This window comes from Podarcis tiliguerta, assembly GCF_965153285.1.
Source record: "Podarcis tiliguerta genome assembly, chromosome: 6".
In the NCBI taxonomy this organism is placed as follows: domain Eukaryota; kingdom Metazoa; phylum Chordata; class Lepidosauria; order Squamata; family Lacertidae; genus Podarcis; species Podarcis tiliguerta.
Window position 1 is genome coordinate 1,708,089 of NC_139539.1, and position 19,138 is coordinate 1,727,226.

At 51.6% G+C, this 19,138-nt stretch overlaps 1 protein-coding gene across 1 annotated transcript in view; it reads left to right on the plus strand.

Annotated features, from left to right (window-relative positions):
* CTNNBL1 (catenin beta like 1) overlaps positions 1-19,138 on the plus strand; it is a 96,379-nt gene that overhangs the window by 68,558 nt on the left and 8,683 nt on the right. The window contains exons 12-13 of the mRNA XM_083447438.1: positions 11,458-11,555; positions 14,232-14,312. Coding sequence (XP_083303564.1) covers positions 11,458-11,555; positions 14,232-14,312 — 179 coding nt within the window. The remainder of the gene's footprint in view (positions 1-11,457; positions 11,556-14,231; positions 14,313-19,138) is intronic.

Consider the following 19,138-nt stretch of genomic DNA (forward strand, 5'->3'; position numbering starts at 1 on the left):
CATCCAGGAGAACCAATGATGCCTTCCAGTGTCTCCTTGTGTCGTGACAGCCTTCATGTTGGCAGAAAATGTGCTTGACTCTGTTAACTTTGCTCAGTTGAGGGCAGCAGGGGGAATCTGCCTACCGGGTGCAGGTGAGCTATGGGTCAAATCAAACTTTGGTCAAGAGAGGCTGGGTCATGGTTTTAGCAGGCCTGAAATGCCTTCATTTCCCTGGAAATAGTGTCCTTTCTAGGTGAGAAGATGCTGCAAGCAGTGGACAATCTGGCAGATGTTTTCACAGGGGTGCGCAGATTGCAGATGTCGGCTAAAGTTACTATTTTGTCTAGTGGTCTCCCCAAAACAGGTTGCTCTAAAACACTGCGTTTGTACTTGCGCCTTCCAGTAAGTGTAGACCTAGGCTATGACCCTAAACGGTCAGCCTCATTTTTGTGTTTTTTGCCAAGGCTGTTGCAAACTGCTTCTGATCTCTACTGACCTTGCACTCAGTGCGAAACATGCTTTGCCCTGTTTCAGGTGCTCTTCTTAGCGCCATTTTCCTCCACTTCCTCTGCCTCAGGTGAGCCTCTCACTGCTATTCAACCCAGTCGGTGTCACTGCTTTGGGTGATTTTTCTGGCAACGCCACCTGGCCTGAGCACAGTCACTTGTTGACAGAATCACACATGGGCAGCAAAGGCAAGCTGGGCCAAGAGGAGAGGAAGAAGAAGAGGAAGAGTTTGGATTTTATATCCCACTTTATCACTACCCGAAGGAGTCTCAAAACAGCTCACAATCTCCTTTCCCTTCCTCTCCCACAACAAACACTCTGTGAGGTGAGTGAGGCTGAGAGGCTTCAGAGAAGTGTGACTGGCCCAAGGTCATCCAGCAGCTGCAGGTGGAGGAACGGGGAAGTGAACCCGGTTCCCCAGATTATGAGTCCACCGCTCTTAACCACTACACCACACTGGCTCTCAAGAGGGAAGGAAGAGGAGGAGGAAAATCACACCAAGGTGAAACAGACGCTGCCGCCAGAACAGAAACCCAACCAATAGCCTCAGCTCAATGTGATCATTTAGTGACGAATACATCTCTTGGCTCTATATACTTTTGAAGTGCCCATCACAATCAGAGAGCCTCTGTCGCGGCTCTCTGCAGCCTGTATCACACGATACAGGTATGCTCACCTGGGAGCCAAGATCTACCAGCACAGCAGCAAATCCAGGTTTGCCCTGTATCATACATTAAAAGCAGCCTTTAGCGTTAATGAAACCCGTTAGCCACCCCCCCCCAACACGTTACCCGGAGGGAGGAGGGAGCCACACAGGGAATTGCTTCCAGTGATGTCACATTAATGACTGAAATTAGCGTCGACCAAAAAGTTTAATTCTGCCCGGCGCTGGGGCTGTTTGTTTTGGGATTAGCTGCTTGTTGTAATCTTCTTGATTAAGGATTATGATCCCTTTAGAAGCATAAGCCAGGCAAGCCTCCCAGGAGCCGACGGAGCGCCGCGCACAATGTGCATTGCGGCGCCGCGCTTGGAGGGAGTGACCTTTCCCAGGCAGGCAGCTAATCCAGACAGCTCAGCAGAAGTTTTGTGGCTGAGGGTAGCAGAACCTTGCTCTTGGCTCCATTGGCACAGGGCACAGCTGGCCTCTGAAAGGAAGCGTGCCACCTGGAGGCATTGGTGGGCACTTCCTCCTCAGCAGTGGGAGAGGCCAACTGTGCCCAGAGGGCCAACCAAAGCCAGCTTCTTCAGCGTCTGAAACTCTTCTTTCTTCCAGCGGGGACTAGAAAAATGCTTGACAAACCAGTGGCTGCGGGAGGCTCTCCTGAAGCCAAGTGATGCACTGTATTTCGTATACAGGCTGGAGATGTCTTCATGCCTTCGATGGTCAGCTGCTTGGAGGGAGAGAGAGAGAGCCCTTTGTTGGTGCTGAGAGCCAAGGCCAATGCTGGGAGCCGAGGCTCTTGCTCCTTCCCTTTCCCATTGATGGGAGATGTCTGCCCCTGCAAAGAGCACACCTGTGCTCAGATCTTAGGCCCCGCATCTTGCGTGAACTCCCGCCTACATCTTGTGGCTCTGAGGAAATAGTTGCACCTGACATTTTTTTCTTTTTAAATTTTATTAAAGATTTTCTTGTTTTACAGAAGTATGTGTAATGTCTCTCGTATTTGTTCCATGTAACATTTTTACAAATCAGTTTCATTTGTTGAGACATTGGGAGGGGGGAAGGGGTGGAGGGGGGAAGAGGGCCATATTGATTTGTATGCTGTTGGTGGGTTATTGTCATTGTCTTGTTGGGCTGTGTATGTGATAAAGGGGAGCCAAGGGGGTCAAGGCGTCGTCTTCTATTTGTCCCTGTGTCCGTTTCAGTTTATTGATGAATTTTTCTAATAAGGCTGTTTCCCATACTATTTGGTACCATGGGTCCATGCTTACTCCTGACAGGTCTCTCCAGTGTCTGGCTATGATGCTTCTGGCTGCTGAGAGTAGGTGGGTTATGAGTTCTTTGTGGTGTAAATGGGCATTGTTGTCTTGGAAGATGTTTAGTAGGGCCAATTCTGGGTGGTGTCTAATACTTGCTTAGTTATTTCTCGTATTTCTTAGTTATTTCTCGTACATATTTCTCCGTATGGCTGTTGTCCAGAATAGTATAGTATGGTTGCACCTGAGATTTGTGGATCCAACAGATCCACAAGAATGTTCAGAGTCGTGGCCGAGATCCACAAGAATGTTCAGAGTCGTGCATGTGGCCAGAGGCAGCCCCATCCCGAGTTGAGGCCTCGTTCTTGGAGCAAGCGACTTCCATCGCCTGTCAAGAGGAAGCCTTTGGCTCTTGATGGGGATGAGACTCTTTTCTTGGAGGTTTTTTCAGCAGAGGTTGGATGGCCACCTAGTTGAGATTCCTGCATTGCAGGGGATTGGACTACATGAACCTTGGCGTCCCTTCCAACTCTACAGTTCTATGATTCTATGAAACAGCACTTTCATTCTCACAGGTGGTGGGGTTTGAAGGCTGGTTCACTCAGAATTTGCAATCACAGGTAAAATGAAGAGTTGACAAGCACTCCAGTGCATGCAAAAAGATATTTCAGGCACCCACCTGGGCCATTCATAGAGCTCTTTGTGTGGTATCTGTAGAACAGATAAAAGAGGAGCTAGTGAAAAAAACCCTTTTTGAGCTTTCCAGTGGCCATGGATTGCTTTTCATCTCACTTCATGCATGGATATGCTTGGGGGACGTGGAAACACATTCGAAGTTGATATGCCTCCAGTTCTGGGCGCTACAATTTTAGAAGGATGTTGACAAGCTGGAACATGTGCAGAGGAGGGCAAGCAAGATGATGAAGGGCCTGGAAACCAAGCCTGATGAGAAACAGTTGAGGGAATTGGGTATGTTTAACCTGGAGAACAGAAGACTGAGAGATGATAGCCATCTTCAAATATCTGAAGGGCTGTCCCCTGGAAGAGCGAGCAGACTTGTTTTCTGCTGCTCCAGAGGACAAGAAAGGAGATTCCAGTTAAACAGTAGGATGCTCTTTCTGACTGTAGGAGCTATTTGAAAGTGGAATGGACCACCTTAGAAGATGGTGGACTCTCCTTCCTTGGAGGTTTTTAAACAGGTTGGGTGGCTAGATGTCATGCATTTGTTGGTTGTGATGCCTATATTGCCAGGGCGGGTGGACTAGATGGCCCTTGTGGTCCCTTCCAACTCTACAATTCATTGGTTCTCTGCGTGTGGAGGGATTTGCCCCAGGATAATTGGTGGCACAAACCAGTTCTGCTCCTGAATCCTCCTTTCTCAGCTAGCTTCAGAGCTCGGCCGTGCCAGATGTCCTTGGGCCACAGAGCTGCGGTGCTTCTGAGCTTCAATCAGCTGCCTGTTTAACTTTCCCTGTGACAAGCTAAGCTGACATCCAGCGTCAAATGTGTAAATCGCCTCGCCACCAAAACATGCATCTCACTTGCAGCATCACGAAAGTAATGAATCAAAGTGTCAAGTAGCTTGAAGAAAATGAATTTGTTAATTGCCTGCATACTCAGACTCGGGGTAATATAAAAGGGAAGACTTGGAAACGCTCAAGTAGGAGGCAAACTGTGACCTCATTGCTGTTACTGAGCCCTGGCAGGAGGAGGGAAGTGGAGGCGGCTGTGTGATCAGAATAATAAAATCACCACCTCGGAAGAGGCTTAGATGCCCCTCCAAGCAGCCAGCACAAGATTGCAGGTTATGGAATTGTTCTGGGTCTGAGCAGTGCCCATAACAAGCCAGCAGCTACGCAGAAACAAAGCTGACCATTCTGGTGCTAGTTTTTCATGCATCACAAAGTTAGACTGTGGAACTCGCTGCCACAGGAGGCAGTGGTGTCCATCAACCTAGACTGCTTTAAAAGTGGATTAAACAAATTCATGGAAGAGAGGACTATTGGTGGTTCCTAGCCAGGATGGCTCTGCTCTGTCTCCACAGTTGGAGAGAGCAGAGCTTCTGAATCCCAGTTCCTGAAAACCACAGGAGGGGAGAGTTCCTCTTGTGCTTGGATCCTGGTTATGGGGTTCCCATAATGGGCGTCTGGGCAGCTATTGTGAGAAAAGGATGCTGCACTGGGTGGGCCACTGGCCTGATCCAGAAGGCTGTGTTTATTCCAGGAAGTGAGAAAGCATGGAAAGGCAGGATATAAAGGTAACAAATACATTTCTCAGCAAGCAAGCTGTGGTGGAATGCCTCAATATCCGCTTCTTTCACCCCACGGATATTGGGTGTGTCTCCTGTCTTCGCAGGTGTGGGAGTCAGATCCACGGGTGAATGGTTTGTGCTCTGGGAGTTGGCACCATGTTGGAGTTGCCCACAGGCTTTCTCAAATGCACATTTCCAAGCTAGGCTGAAGAGCTCACTGGTCCATCAGTGGGTCAGACCCCCTTTCTGCATCTGCCTCCTCTGTATCCCACCGAGATGTCTTCGGACAATTGAAGGGGTTTCCTTCCATACGCAAAATTTGCAAAGTCACACAGCAAGGCATTCCTGGCGGCTGCTCCCTAGTTTCCACATTCCTTTCCTGCACAGCCGGAAATGGTTCCCTAAGCAGATGCAAAATATGGCTTATTTGGGCCAGCATTTGGGGCTGGAGACGAGCCTGTTTTGGGCAGACGCTGCATTTATTACATGCTCCGAGGTGTTTCCTCCCTGAGCCTTTGGGGAAATATGGAAGGATCTCTTTCAAGTAAGTGCATCAGCTGAATCCCAAACACTCCCTGGCAGGTTTTCAGACAGGGGTGGATCTTATCAGGGAGCCAGATCCTAAATCCACAGTTGCGTTTCATGTGGTCCTTTGGAAACAGTCTTGCTTGTGCCTCAGCTGGAGCTTCTGTGCCAGCCTGGGGGCAGAAAGCACAGCTGAGCTCTGCTGCAGCCCCTGTTTGTTTCAGCGAGTCTTACATGGAAGCTTTTTCCCCTCCCACACTGCACCATGGTTAATTGACAGTGCAAATATTTTCAGTCTCTTCAGCTTCATAATACCTTAACAAGATCCCTTTAGCACATCTACGGCTGTTGACAATGCTCTAAGAACCGAGAGAGGGGCTTTGTTTTGTTTTGGATTTTTTTGCACACAGAGGCAATGTGCAACGTGTCTCAAGGCTGCCATCACACCAGCTCCCTCTCAGTTTAGCACGACTCCACATTCTAGGCTGTTGCCAGGATTCTGTGTTTCCTTAACAGTCACAAAAGTCTCTGTTTGCGTACACACACACACATGCCTGCCTATGGTTTTTGAGTCTTGCAGTGTCATTATCCTCTTGGAATCTGGTAACTTCTTCAGAGAGAGAAGCACTCTTGAAGCCCACCCCAGGAGTGAAAACTGCAATCAGGGCCTTGAAATGCTTTTAAGGCGTTATCATCCGAGGAAGATATTCCAGACAGGACCTTATCTGGAAGCCTGTCTGTTGTCAGCTGTTTGAAGCATTCTTCGCTATAATAATTATTTTTGTGCGGTATGGTTCTTTGTGAACCTTGCTGAAATGTGCACTTTGCAGTTGTAATGATACTTTTATTGAAAACTACGGCCTCATCATCAATATATTGCTGCAGCCACGTGCGCCTTGCAGCACTTTTATAGAACTGTGCCCTTGTTTGTGATCTTGTAGAAGAGTCAGCATGCCAGGGTTCTGTGGCCAAGCCCAAGGAGCAGCCACACCGGAGGGCGGGACACTTGACAGCCTCAGATTCAGTTAGGACCACCGTGACTTTGCTTGCCCCAGAGATCATCCTCACCTGTAGGCGATGAGTGGCGACTTTGCCTGTTTTGCATTGTAAGTCATCCCGTACTTCCTTTGCGCCTGCGTCGCAGGGGGTTGGACTAGATGACCGTTTGGGTTCCCTTCCAACTTCACAATTCTGTGATTCCTTCAGTACCTCACAAAGGCATCTGTTGAGAGTGTTGATATTGTGCAAATGCATTTTAAAAGTAGCTGATTGTTTGAAACGGTGCGAAATGCAGTGGCCTGAGCGCCCACTGGGATAGGATACCTCCAACATGCCACCCTACTGTGGAAAGAATTGCCCTGGCTTCCGGTTAGCTACTGGACCAAGTTCAAGGTAGCAACGTTGGTGTACAAAGTCCTATACACCTTGGGACCAGGATACCTGGTCTCACACCCCTTGTGTACCCAATAGATCACTGTGCTCTGCAGATACCTTTTCAGGAGGTTCATTCCCCATGAAACAGGGACCAGGTCTTCAATGCTGTGGCACCTGCTGCCTTTGGAATGCCCTCCCCTTAAATATCAGGCAGACACTGCTGTCTTTATAGCTGAATATAAAGAAGGCAGACGTTCTTGCTGGCCTGGCTTTGATTTCCAACACCTGGGGTGAAGAGCGGGCTGCAGCGAGCTTTTCCTTTAAGGGAGCATTTCATGCCCTTGTCAAAAGCTGCTCTCATCTCTGTGTCTACATGGTAAAGCCAGTGATCTGACCATCGCTTTTCAAGACAGACTCGTGCCTGTGGCACGGAGGAGCCTCTGCCAGTTGTGGAGGTGGGAGTGGCTTGGGACAGTCCCTGGCAAATGCAAAGCACCCTTGTGGGGGGCTCCTTCCATTCTAGCAGCTCAACTGTGGATCCGGGAAGCACTTTGTCTGAAAGAGGCAGCCTGACCCTCTTTTTGGGGGGGGGGGCAACAACAGGCGGTGAGCAGCAGCTCTCCGGAGCCTCTTGCGAACACCTTGTTCCATCCTGGCAAACGCAGCAGACGGACAAAGCCGATTGGCATGGAGGGCACGAAGCCCAGCTCCTCTCCTCCCTTTCTACTCCTCATCAAAAATCAAGCCAGGATCTGGAGAGGGTCTTCAGGCGGCTCCTGTGGCTTCGCTCCACTCCCCTTCCTGAGCTTGTTAGCGAGGAAACTGTCCTCCCAGCTCCCTCCACCCTCTGTCTTGCCGCGTTTTATCTTGGATCTGCTCTAAGAAGTCCACAACACCCTCCCTCTGCGAGGATCCGCAGCGCTTTGTGCGTTGCCGTGTTGGTTTTTCTGAGGGGGCTGTGTGTTTTCTTCCGAGCCGGCATCAGTATTCTGCCCGAGTGTGCACAGGCTTCCACTCGGCCTGCTGCCTTTCGCCTCCCCTGCTGGGCAGATGTCCATTATAACGCAGTGCAAAAGGGGGTGGGAAGAAGGGAAAACAACAACAACAAAGGCAGAACAACGCTGCCGGGTTGAGGCACGGTTTGACGGGACCTCCTGCAGCTGCCAGCACTCCAGTCACGGAATAGACTCATCTACATTCCGCCGCTCAGCCACCAAAGTCAAGATCAATCTCATTAGGATGTTTTTGACGCTCCCTGCATCCCAAAGTCTCTCCCCAGCCCAGCCCTGTCCGCTTGCCCAGGGGTGGACGGCTGGGAACTGGCCTGAGCACAATCTCCACGGAGTAGATCGGGGCAAGGCATCCAGCACCCTGGTTCAAATGGCAAAGCAGGGCAGCCGGCTTCCTGCCGCCTGATCCGCAGTTGCAGAGCATCCCTCTTATCTGCGGAGAACGGTGGTCGTCGGGCAGATAGTGCCTGCGTTGTGCTGCACATTTTGCTCATGGGGCTGTGAATCTGCTGGGGGTTTGGTTTCGTTCTTTAATTGGGGGAAGGGGCAGAGCACGTGTTTGGAGTCCAGAAGGTTCAATCCCAGGCAGCATCTCCAGGTAGGGCTGCAAAACACTGCCTGCCTGGAAACGCTCGAGATCTGCTGCCAGTCAGAGTAGGAGCCACACAGAGCTAGGTGGAGCCCAGTGGTCTGGCACAGGTGGACCCTGCCGAAAGGGCGGACCCAGGCTGAAGACAGAGATCAGGGCTCCACGGGGAATTATCGACTGCCTTTCCGTTAAGCGGAGGCCTATGGCAGCCCACTTAGCTGGCTCAGAACTCTTGTCTCCTCCTTCCCGCCCTGGGACTTTTGAGGCTGGGAAAGTTAACTTTATTGTTTGTGTCGCTGCCGCTGTCTGGGAGCTTCCTTTGCAAAACTGCAGGCTCTCAATTGCGATGCCTGGAGTGTCGCCCCAAGGCCTGTCAGCAGTCTGCGGAATGCTGAAACTGGCCCCGCAGCGGGGGGGGGGGGAGAAATCAAATGCGATCTGCTGCAGGCGCCTCGCTTTGTACTGAGCTCAAAGTGTGCGCTGGCGCCTTCGGCCCCTCTCGGATCCGGCTGAGAGCTGAGCCTGGTGCTTGGTGCCTTTGTTTTGAGTGTGCTTAGTTTGGTGACGATACCAAAACAGCAGGTACCAAAAGAGCAGGCGCACCCCTCTGGTTGTGCCCCTTTCCCCTGCGGCTGGCGCTGCTAACACAAAGCAAACCAAATGTGCAGCAGATTGGCCAGGCATGGAGCAAGGAGAGAGAGCTGTGGCCCTGGCTTTCTCCCTCCCCACAGATGCGAAAACAGCAGGATCTCAGGTTTGGCTAGGAGGGAACCTTGCTTAGGGAAGGTGGGCCAATTCCTGAGCCATGTCAGCTCCCGGCATTTGGTCCGGCCTCAGCATTTCCTAGGCTGTTGGTGTCTGTGCTTTAAAAAGAAAGTGCAAAATTCCCTTTGTCTTTCATGGGGAAAGGGGATTATCTTCAGTTTTTTGGCAAGAACCAAAGTCATGTTGGCATTGCAGCCTTCCATCTCTCCACATAAAGGCAAGAACTCCCAGGACTGGTATTCTTTGCAAGTAGCCTTGCCTGGGGTTCTGAATTTCTCTCCCCACACTCCTTTAGAGCAGAAGGTTCTGCTTTGACAGAGAGACTGTGTGCGTGCGTGTGCGCGCATGTGTTACAGTGTGGTTACTTGCCACTGTACGCTTTGCTCAAACAGGTTGTGCGTTGGTGTCTCTCCAGCTCACCTCCATCTTGCTCCGTCGGAGTAATGGAGCCACTGAGCCGGGCTGCCCACCAGATAACAGGTTTATCGCCTCTCCTGTTCCTGCTGTCAGCTCCTCTCTCCCCTCCACCAATCTCCTTGGTGCATGAAAAATTGACACCCCCTCAAGTTGAAATCTGTTGCTGAAGGAGGAACATTTATTAGAAAACCTGTTCGCCCGGCAGGCTCTCCTTTTCCTTGTCGCCCTGCGCTGCCCAGGTGCAGAGTGTGGGATCCCCGGGCATAAGAGAGGGGCTCCTCTGTTACTTGGGATCCCCCGTGCCTGTTGCAGAGCCCTTCTCGCGAAAGGCCGAGACACCGGTTTATTGAAAGCCCCTTGCAAAGAGGTGCCTGTCGCTCCTATTCCATGAGCAATTGATCGCGGCTTCTCTCAGGCCCCCGGGCTAAGGCAGAGCTGTGGAAACTCATGTTAATCTGTCTTGACAGCAATGAGGAGATGATCCCTCTTCTCCGTACATTGCATTTTCCTCTCTGAAAAATAACAGATTCTGACACCCCTCTCCTCCGGCAAGCCAATAGAGGCAAATTTTATGGCCCCCCTTGCCTCATCAATCTTAATCGGCGGGATTAAAGCAAAGGTGGCGTGGAGAGGTTGGAATTGCATTTGCTCTGAAATGCCTGCAAGGCGAGGCCGGCTCTGAGCGCAGGAGGGAGCAGCCGCACCTGCCTTGGCAAGAGGATTTGCGCTTGGGCTCCCTCGGTGCAAAAGTGGACAGCTCTGCTTCTCTTTTACAGCGAAGACAGACACAAGGTGTTCACAGCAGTGAGCCTTCAGTGTTCCCTTTTAGGGTCTAGCAAACCAATCCGCAGGCTTGGAACAGTAGCCGACTGAGCCCTTGTCATGCAAAACCTGGAACAATTTTGCACCCTGGTGTTGCTTGTTATTCTGACTCTGTTCGGTGCCTGCTAAACCCAGCCTGGTGCCTCTAGACCACGGCTGCCTGTCATTGCCAACAGCTGTGCTGTCTGGGGATGTGAGCTGGCACCCCAGGAGGGCACCAGGTTGGCAGAGGCCGCTACTGGTGCCATATAAGCAACTGCTAGCCGTAGCTGCTGGCCCCACTGCTTGCAGCTGAACCCAAGGAAGCAAAGTGTTGTTGGAAGATTCAGGGCAGATTAAAGAAAGGACTTCTTCACACAGCACATGGTTAACCTGTGGAACTCTGACCTGCAGGAGGCAGTGATGGGCTGGCTAGCAGCCCGCCTGGCTTTAAAAGAGGATTAGGCAAATTCATGGAGGAGGAGAGGCGGCTATCGGGGACTGTGCTCTGCTTTCAGGGTCAGAGGCAGCAATGCTTCTGAATACCACTTGCAGGAGACCACAGGAGGGCAGGGGACTCGTGCGCTCGAATCCTGCTTGCTTGTTTCCCACAAGGGGCATCTGGTTGGCCACTGGGGTGGCTGCCTGATCCAGCAGGGCTCTTCTTCCATTTCTAAATTCCCATTTCGCTGAAGGATGCCTTCTCCTTGGGCCCTTCAGGATCAGGCCTGTGAAGGTGCAGGATGGAGATTTGGAGTGGAACTGTTGGTCTTGGTGCCAGCAAGAGCCCAGCGGAGAAAGCAGAATAATAATAATAGTAGTTTCCTTTGGGGGCTTCTGCTCTCCGTCTTTTCCCAAGACTTGTGCTGCCTTGAACTTGACCCGTCAGCAAAATCTGAGAGGCTGCAAAGCAGGCAAGAGAAAGCTCATTATTTTGGGCAGCCTTTGTGCCTAACTCCGTGTTTGGCACAATGGCCTTTCTGTGAATAGATGCAAGCCTAGCTGCAGAATCCGCTCCCGCTTCAGCTAAATCAGGCTCCGCGGTCAGGAGTCGTTTGTTCCTGTCATGTCCCAATTGCCATCCCTTCAATGGGAACTTGTTCAGGAGAAGGGGCAAGCCTCTCTCGAGTTGCTTCTCTTCGTACTGCACTGCAGGGTGTTGGACTAGATGACTTCTGGGGGTCCCTTTCAACTGTATGATTCCGTCACACTCAGCTGCGCAGGAAGTTGCCGACTCCTCTGCCCCTTGGCAAAGGGATTGGGGGGGGGCAGCCTTAGCTACCTGACCTGAGTGTGTGCATCTCTTTCTCTTCCCCCAGAGCACATCTGCTCCATCTTGGCCTCCCTCCTGAGGAATCTGAGGGGACAGCAGAGAACTCGGCTGCTCAACAAGTTCACGGAGAACGACAGCGAGAAGGTGAGAGAGGCGGGGGGGGGCAGTGTTGGGGAGCTGGGAACAGGAGGGGGGTTCAGAGCCTGGTGGGGGCGGGAGAAATTGGGCACTGTCTCAGTGATACTGTCCAAATGGTATCCAAGATGGTGAGAGGCAGTGTGGTGGAGTGGTCAGAGTGTTGGGCTACCAGGACCTGGGAGACCTGGGTTCAAATCACCCCACTCAGCCATAAAAAGCTCACCAGGTGAGCGGGCAAACACTGCCTCTGGGGACCCCCTTGCATGCCACCTTTAATTCAATCAGTTATCTTTTTTCCTGCCCCCACAAGTTCTACTAGTGAACATTTGGCACCATGTTCCACCTGTCATGGATGTTCGAGTTGCGATTCCTGCATTGCAGGGGGGTTGGGCTAGATGACCCATGAAGGGCCCTTCCACCTCCTCAATTCTGTGATTCGATGACAATCCTCCAAAAGAGTTCTCTTGCACAAGACCCACCATGCTGTTGCCCTTTTCCTATTTCAGTGGGGCTTGTGCCCCATGGTGCAACACTGCTGCCCACGTCCTGCCACCCCCTCCGCCGGCTTCATGGCAGGGCCATGGCTTCATAGCTCTCCCTCACAGCCAGGTGTGTGCTACGTGGGTGTCTTGTGGCATGAAATCAGTGGTACATCTTGTTGCGAATGGGACCCGTTCCAGAGGCCCATTCGCAACATCATCATCATAAAATTTTATTTATATCCCGCCCTCCCCAGCTGAAGCCGGGCTCAGGGCGGCTAACAACAATAAAATAATACAACATTCTAAAATCACTTAATTATAAAATTAATTCAAATCAAATTGATGGCAACCATTGGGCTAGAGTTCTGTGAAGATTGCCAAAGGAGGGAGTCAGGCTGTGCCTTGGCCAAAGGCCTGGTGGAACAGCTCTGTCTTGCAGGCCCTGCGGAAAGATGTCAAGTCCCGCAGGGCCCTAGTCTCTTGTGGCCGAGTGTTCCACCAGATCGGAGCCACAGCCAAAAAAGCCCTGGCTCTGGTTGAGGCCAGCCTAACCTCCCTGTGGCCTGGGACCTCCAAGATATTTTTGTTTGAAGATCGTAAGTTCCTCCGCGGAACATACCAGGAGAGGTGGCCCCATAGATACGAGGGTCCTAGGCCGTATAGGGCTTTAAAGGTTAAAACCAGCACCTTAAACCTGAAGGTGAAAAGAGCGCAACCCGCAGCGGCGCATCTGCGCACACGCAGGTTGGGATTCGCCACTTCTGCACATGACGTCATTTTGAGCTTTGCGGATGCGCGAGTGGCGAAACCTGGAAGTAACCCTTTCCGGTACTTCCGGATCTCCGCAGGACATAACATGAAGCGAACGTAACATGAGGTATGACTGTAGTGGCATAGGCTTCCTTCAGGGACCCTTCTTGAGACCACCAACCCCCTGGAGCGCAGCCCTGGCCCGGCTGCATGGATAGGGTGGGCCGGAGTCCTTAATCCTTGGCTTCTCCGGGGAAACCTGCAGTTTAAACCACCAGCATTTCAAGCTAAGGAAATGGTTAGTGCTCTCAGTGCTCCTGAAAATTGATATTGGCTCTGAGGACCTGTATCTTCTTTGGAAATCAATTAGAGGAGCGGAGAGGGAGCCAGGGATGTCCCGCTGGAGGGGAGGGCCTGTGCAAGCCTGCACTTCTGGTGGGACTTGCAAAGTGGGTCCCCAGGGGCTGCTGTTGGTTTTGTTCTGCAAAGAGCAGCCGCTAATGCATCCTGAGAGCTTCAGACGTCTGCCGTTGGAATAAAATCTGCCGTCTCCTGAAATATATGTGGGAGAGCAGGTCTGGCAACGGCTGCTGGCCAAGATAGCTGTCAGTGAGGGGCAGAGGCAGGGAGGTTGCTCCCGTGCCCTCCTTGTGGGTTTCCTGGCACTACCTGCCTGGGAGCCTAGTGCTGATTTCTCCCCTTTTGGCCTTGGAAATCTTGACTCTCGGGAGACGTGGATGCAGCTGCGTTGGCAAGACGGAGAAGGGTGTAAAGGGAGCCCCTAGGTCAGGCCAGCTTAGAGGAGCAATGATCAAGGGGACGGGAAGGGAATTGGGTGCTGAGATAAGCAGAATCAGTGCGATTTCAGAGCATCTGGGGCTGTTGGGCGCCGTGCAGTCTGTGAGCAGGACCTTGCAGGCTGTTTGCTTTCCGGTGTCCCATTCAGTACGGATGTGGCACCCCAGCTTTAAAAGCCCAACTTGTTCAGTGCAGAGGCACCTCGATGTCTGTGGGCCCTTCGTCTTGCTAGGGTACCTGAAGGAGCGTCTCCACCCCCATCGTTCTGCCCGGATACTGAGATCCAGCTCTGAGGGCCTTCTGGCGGTTCTCTCACTGCGAGAATCAAAGCCACAGGGAACCAGGCAGAGGGCCTTCTCGGTGGTGGCACCCGCCCTGTGGAACACCCTCCCTTCAGATGTCAAAGAGATAAACAACTACCTGACATTTGGAAGACATCTGAAGGCAGCCCTGTTCAGGGAAGTTTTTAATGTGTGACATTTTAATGTGTATTTTATCTTTGTTGGAAGCCACCCAGAGTGGGCGGGATACAAATAAATTATATTATTATTATTATTATTATTATTATTATTATTATTATTATTGGATGGCTGTGTGATGAGTTCAAACCTTTTCCACTCTTCTTCTCTCCCCCCACCCCCCCCCCCTGCAGGTTGACAGACTGATGGAGTTATATTTCAAGTACCTGGATGCAATGCAAGCAGCCGATAAGAAGATTGAAGGAGAAAAGCATGTAGGTGTCATCACCCCCACCCCACCCCCTCCTGTCAATTCATTATGAGATGGTCCCTGCAAGTTCCCTGAAATGCTAAAGCTCCCCATATGAACCAACCCAGACCCTGCAGCCGTTATCCAAGGGCCTTCTTTGTGTGCCCCCTCTGTGAGAGATCCAGAGGACGAGAACAGGGCCTTTTCTGCATTGGCTCCCCCTTTGTGGAACGCTCTCCCAGAGAGGCTTGCTGGGCGCCATCATTACATTATCTTTGGGCACTAGCTTAAACTTTGCTCTGTAACCAGGCCTTCAGCCTTTAACTATCAGTGGCCTTTTAGAAGTGGGAGGGATGTTTTTAATGTAAACACCCCCCCCCCCCCATTTGATGCATATGTCAGGTTTTCCTTTTACCTCTTTGTGCTTTTAGTGCATTGAGTTGCTTCGGGCAAGGTAAAGTGACTAACACATTTAATTAATATTATTAATAATAAATAACAGTATTAATAATTTTTAGGTTCTTAGAGAGACAGCTGCAGTTTGCTCAAGGGCTCGCTTGCTTCCTGCCCCACTGCCTGCAAGCTCACCAAAAGCGTCCTCCAGACACGAAGGCCTGCTGCCCAGCTTAAGCGAGGGGGCATGTGTGTGTTGTTCTCCATTCAGTTAAGCACTGGAGAATAATTTGCAAAAAACCTGCAGTTATAGGGTGGTTTATAAATTCAATTAATAATACAGTAGACCCTCGGGTTACGTTACTCTCGAGTAACATAAACTTCAGGTTGTGAACGCAGCAAACCTGGAATTCTTTTTCTGAGTTTCGCCGCTGCGCATGCACAGAAGCGTTGCCTCTGGGTACGAATTTTTCGGGGGGCGCTTGGACCCCAGGAACGAATTAAATTCGTATCCAGAGGGTCCACTGTAGTAATAAGAATAGGAATAACAATACCTACCACGAGTTTGGTTTTTAAAGTTTTTTTAAAATATTTCATCGAAGTCTGTCAAATCCATTCAAAAATAATAGCAAAAAAGCAGCACAGTGTATCCAAGAGTGGCTTTCTATTTGGTTGGTAGAGGACTTAGGGAAGCCAGATTCCACATTGTCCCGTGGAGAAGGCAGCCGTCCCTGTGCATTGGAGCCCTGAAACGCAGCAGAGTCACAGGTGAGCAAGCAGGTGTCCCTCCAGGCAGGCAGGACATGGCAAGAACCCCAAGGAATGCTGCCGCTCAGAAAATCTCAATGTGTCGGGTTGTGGCAAACAAGTCTCCCCTCTTCCCCAGTCCATTTCATGTTTTGAGGAAAAGCCACCACAGCTCTTTAACTCCCTCAGAGACGAGGCGCAATTATAGAGCCTCAGCGGTGATCTCTGCAGAAAAGGAGGCAAAGGCAGGTGATGACTTAATGCATTTCTTCTTAGTTCTGCGAGGAAATTATGCTCAGCAGGTTTATTCAATAAAAGCTCTCTCGCCGGATACTTTGCGCCATAACGACTTACAAATTAGATGCTAATTGTGCCACTGTTAAGTCATTCCATCCTTGAAAGGGAGAATCGGCTTCCGTGGGCTTTGATAGCCTAAATGGGGTTTTGGAATTAACCTGGCATTTGAGTGGGGCAGCAAATGGTTTGAATTGCACAGAAGTGCGTTGCGAGAGGGTGATCATGAAAGGGGTTAATGCAGAGCACGAGGAACAGCAGCGTTTGCCAGAGGCCAGATGAACTTCCTCAGCTGCTCAGACCTTCCTCACCTGGGCTCTGAGCTGAAGCCCCCTACATCCGTTGCCGGCTGAGAGCACAGCTGCCGACCCTAAAAGCCCCATGATGTCTCATCCCAAACAGAGTGAAAGAACTTGCAAGGCCTGCACCTGTTTTATATGGGACGGCTCATCTCACTGGGAACGCTTTGCTAGATTGGCCGACGGGCCTGATCCTGCAGGCTCTCCTTATGCTCTTCTGCAAATGTGACTAGCAACAAGCAACGTTGTCCCTCCCGTTAGCCAACACCGACCCCTCCTGCAGGGGTTCTACATTTGTGTGCGTTTTGCATTGCTTATCATTTTGCCCTGCAAGTGCCGGGTCTCACATCTGGTGCCAAACTTGCAGCTCTCCCTCACACTTCAGCCTCTAAAAGAAGTTTTGAGCCTTCCTTCTTGAGGCTGCAGCTGTTACAGAAATGCCCCTTCAGTGCCAACTCTGAAAGCTGGAGAGAGAAATCAGGCCTTCAGTCCACTGTTTTCTCCTCCCTTGTTTTGAGCTCCCCTTTATGGGGCCGGGGTGTGTGTGTTTGCCGGCCTTCAAGGATTAGTCCTCCTCCCTCCCCGCCTGGCATAGATTTGGGTTGGCCCCCTCGGCCTCTTCCCCTCTGCCAGCAGCCCCAGCTGGTGGAAGCAGGAAGATCTTGCCTCTGCCAGCCTCCTTCATCAGCCTTTGCTCAGCTTCACCGCAGTTGCTCCTCACGCCCCAGCTGGCCTGACGGGCTGTCCCAACCTGTCTGTCACCCTGACAGCTGATTTTAATTGGGAAGTGGGAAGAGATAATCTAGCCTGACACTCGTGCTTACCTTGCACAGAGCAGCCGGAGCGGTCTGCGCTGCTGTGCCCCCGGCCGCGAAAAGGTGTGCCAACAGGGCATGTGCCACCAAGCCACGTCCTGCAGAAGTTGCTCCTCCAGGAGGCAGTGACAGCCACCAACTTGAGCTTTAAAAGGGGACGAGAGAAATTCATGGTGGAGACTATTGACAGTTGGAGGCAGCAATGCTTATGAATATCAGTTGCTGGGAACTGCAGAAGACGGGAAGGCTCTTGTGCTTGTGGGTTTCCCACAGACACCTGGTGGGCCACTGGGAGAGTAAGATGCTGGACTAGTTCCAGGCCTGATCCAGGAGGCTCCTCTTTCATTCTTAAGCACTGGAAGAAGCAGCAGAGTAGCCTTCCGAGTACGTTTCCGAGCACAATTCAAAGTGTTGGTGCTGACCTTGAAAGCCCTAAACGGCCTCGGTCCAGTATACCTGAAGGAGCGTCTCCACCCCCATCATTCAGCCCGGACACTGAAGTCCAGCTCCGAGGGCCTTCTGGCAGTTCCCTCGCTGTGAGAAGCCTAGTTACAGGGAACCAGGCAGAGGGCCTTCTCGGTGGTGGCGCCCGCCCTGTGGAACGCCCTCCCACCAGATGTCAAAGAGAAGAACAACTACCAGACTTTTAGAAGTCATCTAAAGGCACCCTGTTCAGGGAAGCTTTTAATGTTTAATAGGTTATTGTAGTTTAGTGTTCTGTTGGTAGCCGCCCAGAGTGGCTGGGGAAACCCAGCCAGATGGGTGGGGTATAAATATTATTATTATTATTATTATTATTATTATTATTATTATTATTATTATTTATTACTCCTGGACCCCCTGGCAGAGGACTAGGAGGAAGCTCCTTCCTAAGCCCCAATAAAGCAGCCAGCCACTTCCTGTCCCCTTGCACACCCACGGAGTACCCAAGGGAAATGGCATTGGTGCTTGATTTTCCAGCACCCAGAATCCTGCCACCCATTGTGGCAGGCCGCGGTGGCTGAGAGGAGAGGGGCAGAATCTCCGCTGGGATCCGGAAGCCTCCCTGCTTGAATCTGCAGCAGGCCCCGCTGGGCTCTGGCAATCGTCATTTTGCCATTCCCCGACTGTCAGTCCAGCCTCATTACCGTGAGGGGAGCTTGCTTCAGTTTCACAGGAGCCCATCTTCTTGCTGTCGTCTCCCATCAGCATGGGGCATCTCGCGGCAGATAAGGAATGGCACCTGAGCACTCATTTGGAGGTTAGCATCTTGACGGCTGGAGAGGGTTTGGGGGGGGGGGGGAGAGAGAAAAAGATTAACAACAGTTTGAAGGGGGAGGAATGGTGGTTGTGAACAAGGCTTTTAAAAGTGGCATGGTGGTGTCGCAGCCATCCACGCACCAGCTCCCTGCACACTGGCAAGCCGCTTTGGCTAAGTTTCCCGGAGCTCGCCGTGTTTTTTGTCTTGCTGCCAGCCCCGCGGGGAGAGGCTCCCGCCTTGCACGAGAGAAGAGCCGTCCCGCGCAATCAGCGGATCCGGCCTCCAAATCACTTCGTTATCCTGGATTGCAGGTGTCGTGCGCCGTGCGCCTCAGATGTCAGCTTGAGCTGCCACGGCTGATGGCTTCGAAAACACTTGCCATTCGCATTTCTAAAAAATAAAAATCAAGAGCTGTCAAGGCAGAAGGGCAGAAATTAGGAGCTGGAGAGGCAAGGGGGGAGAGCCTCCTGCCATGGCTTGTAGATTGCCGGTGACATTCCTGCTAATCCTGAGCCAGGATTTTAAGGGTCTCTGAGGCTCCAGCGCATTCTCCGAGAGGCAGCCGCCACAAGCCAGGTCAGTGCCTGGTCACAAGAGGGCAGGTCCTGGTTGCAGCAAAGGGTCTGGGTCATAGAATCATAGAACTGTCGAGGTGCAAGGGGCACTGGGGATCATCTAGTCCAACCCCCCTGCCATGCAGGAGCCACAGCTAAAGAGTCCCTGACAGATGGCGACCCAACCTCTCCTTAAAACTATCAAACCAGAGAAGGGTGTGGCGGCTTTCCGAAAGGCGGCGGGTTTTGAGCATCCAAAACCCAAACTGCAAGGTGTGGGCCTGGAAAAGCTGGAGTAGGGAAGCGGAAGAAGTGAAAAGTCAGGAATGGAGTTGAACGGGGTTGTCCCTTTCAGGGTCTCAAACTCTCAGGGGAAGGGGAGCACACCTGTTTTTGTCACCTGCCTTGGCAAAGAGGAGGGGGTGTTTTCAAGGCCCCGACACACCACAAGATGAAGCTGGGCGAGTCCTACGCTGTGCTGCTTGGCTTTCGGTCTTGGTCAGGTGGGC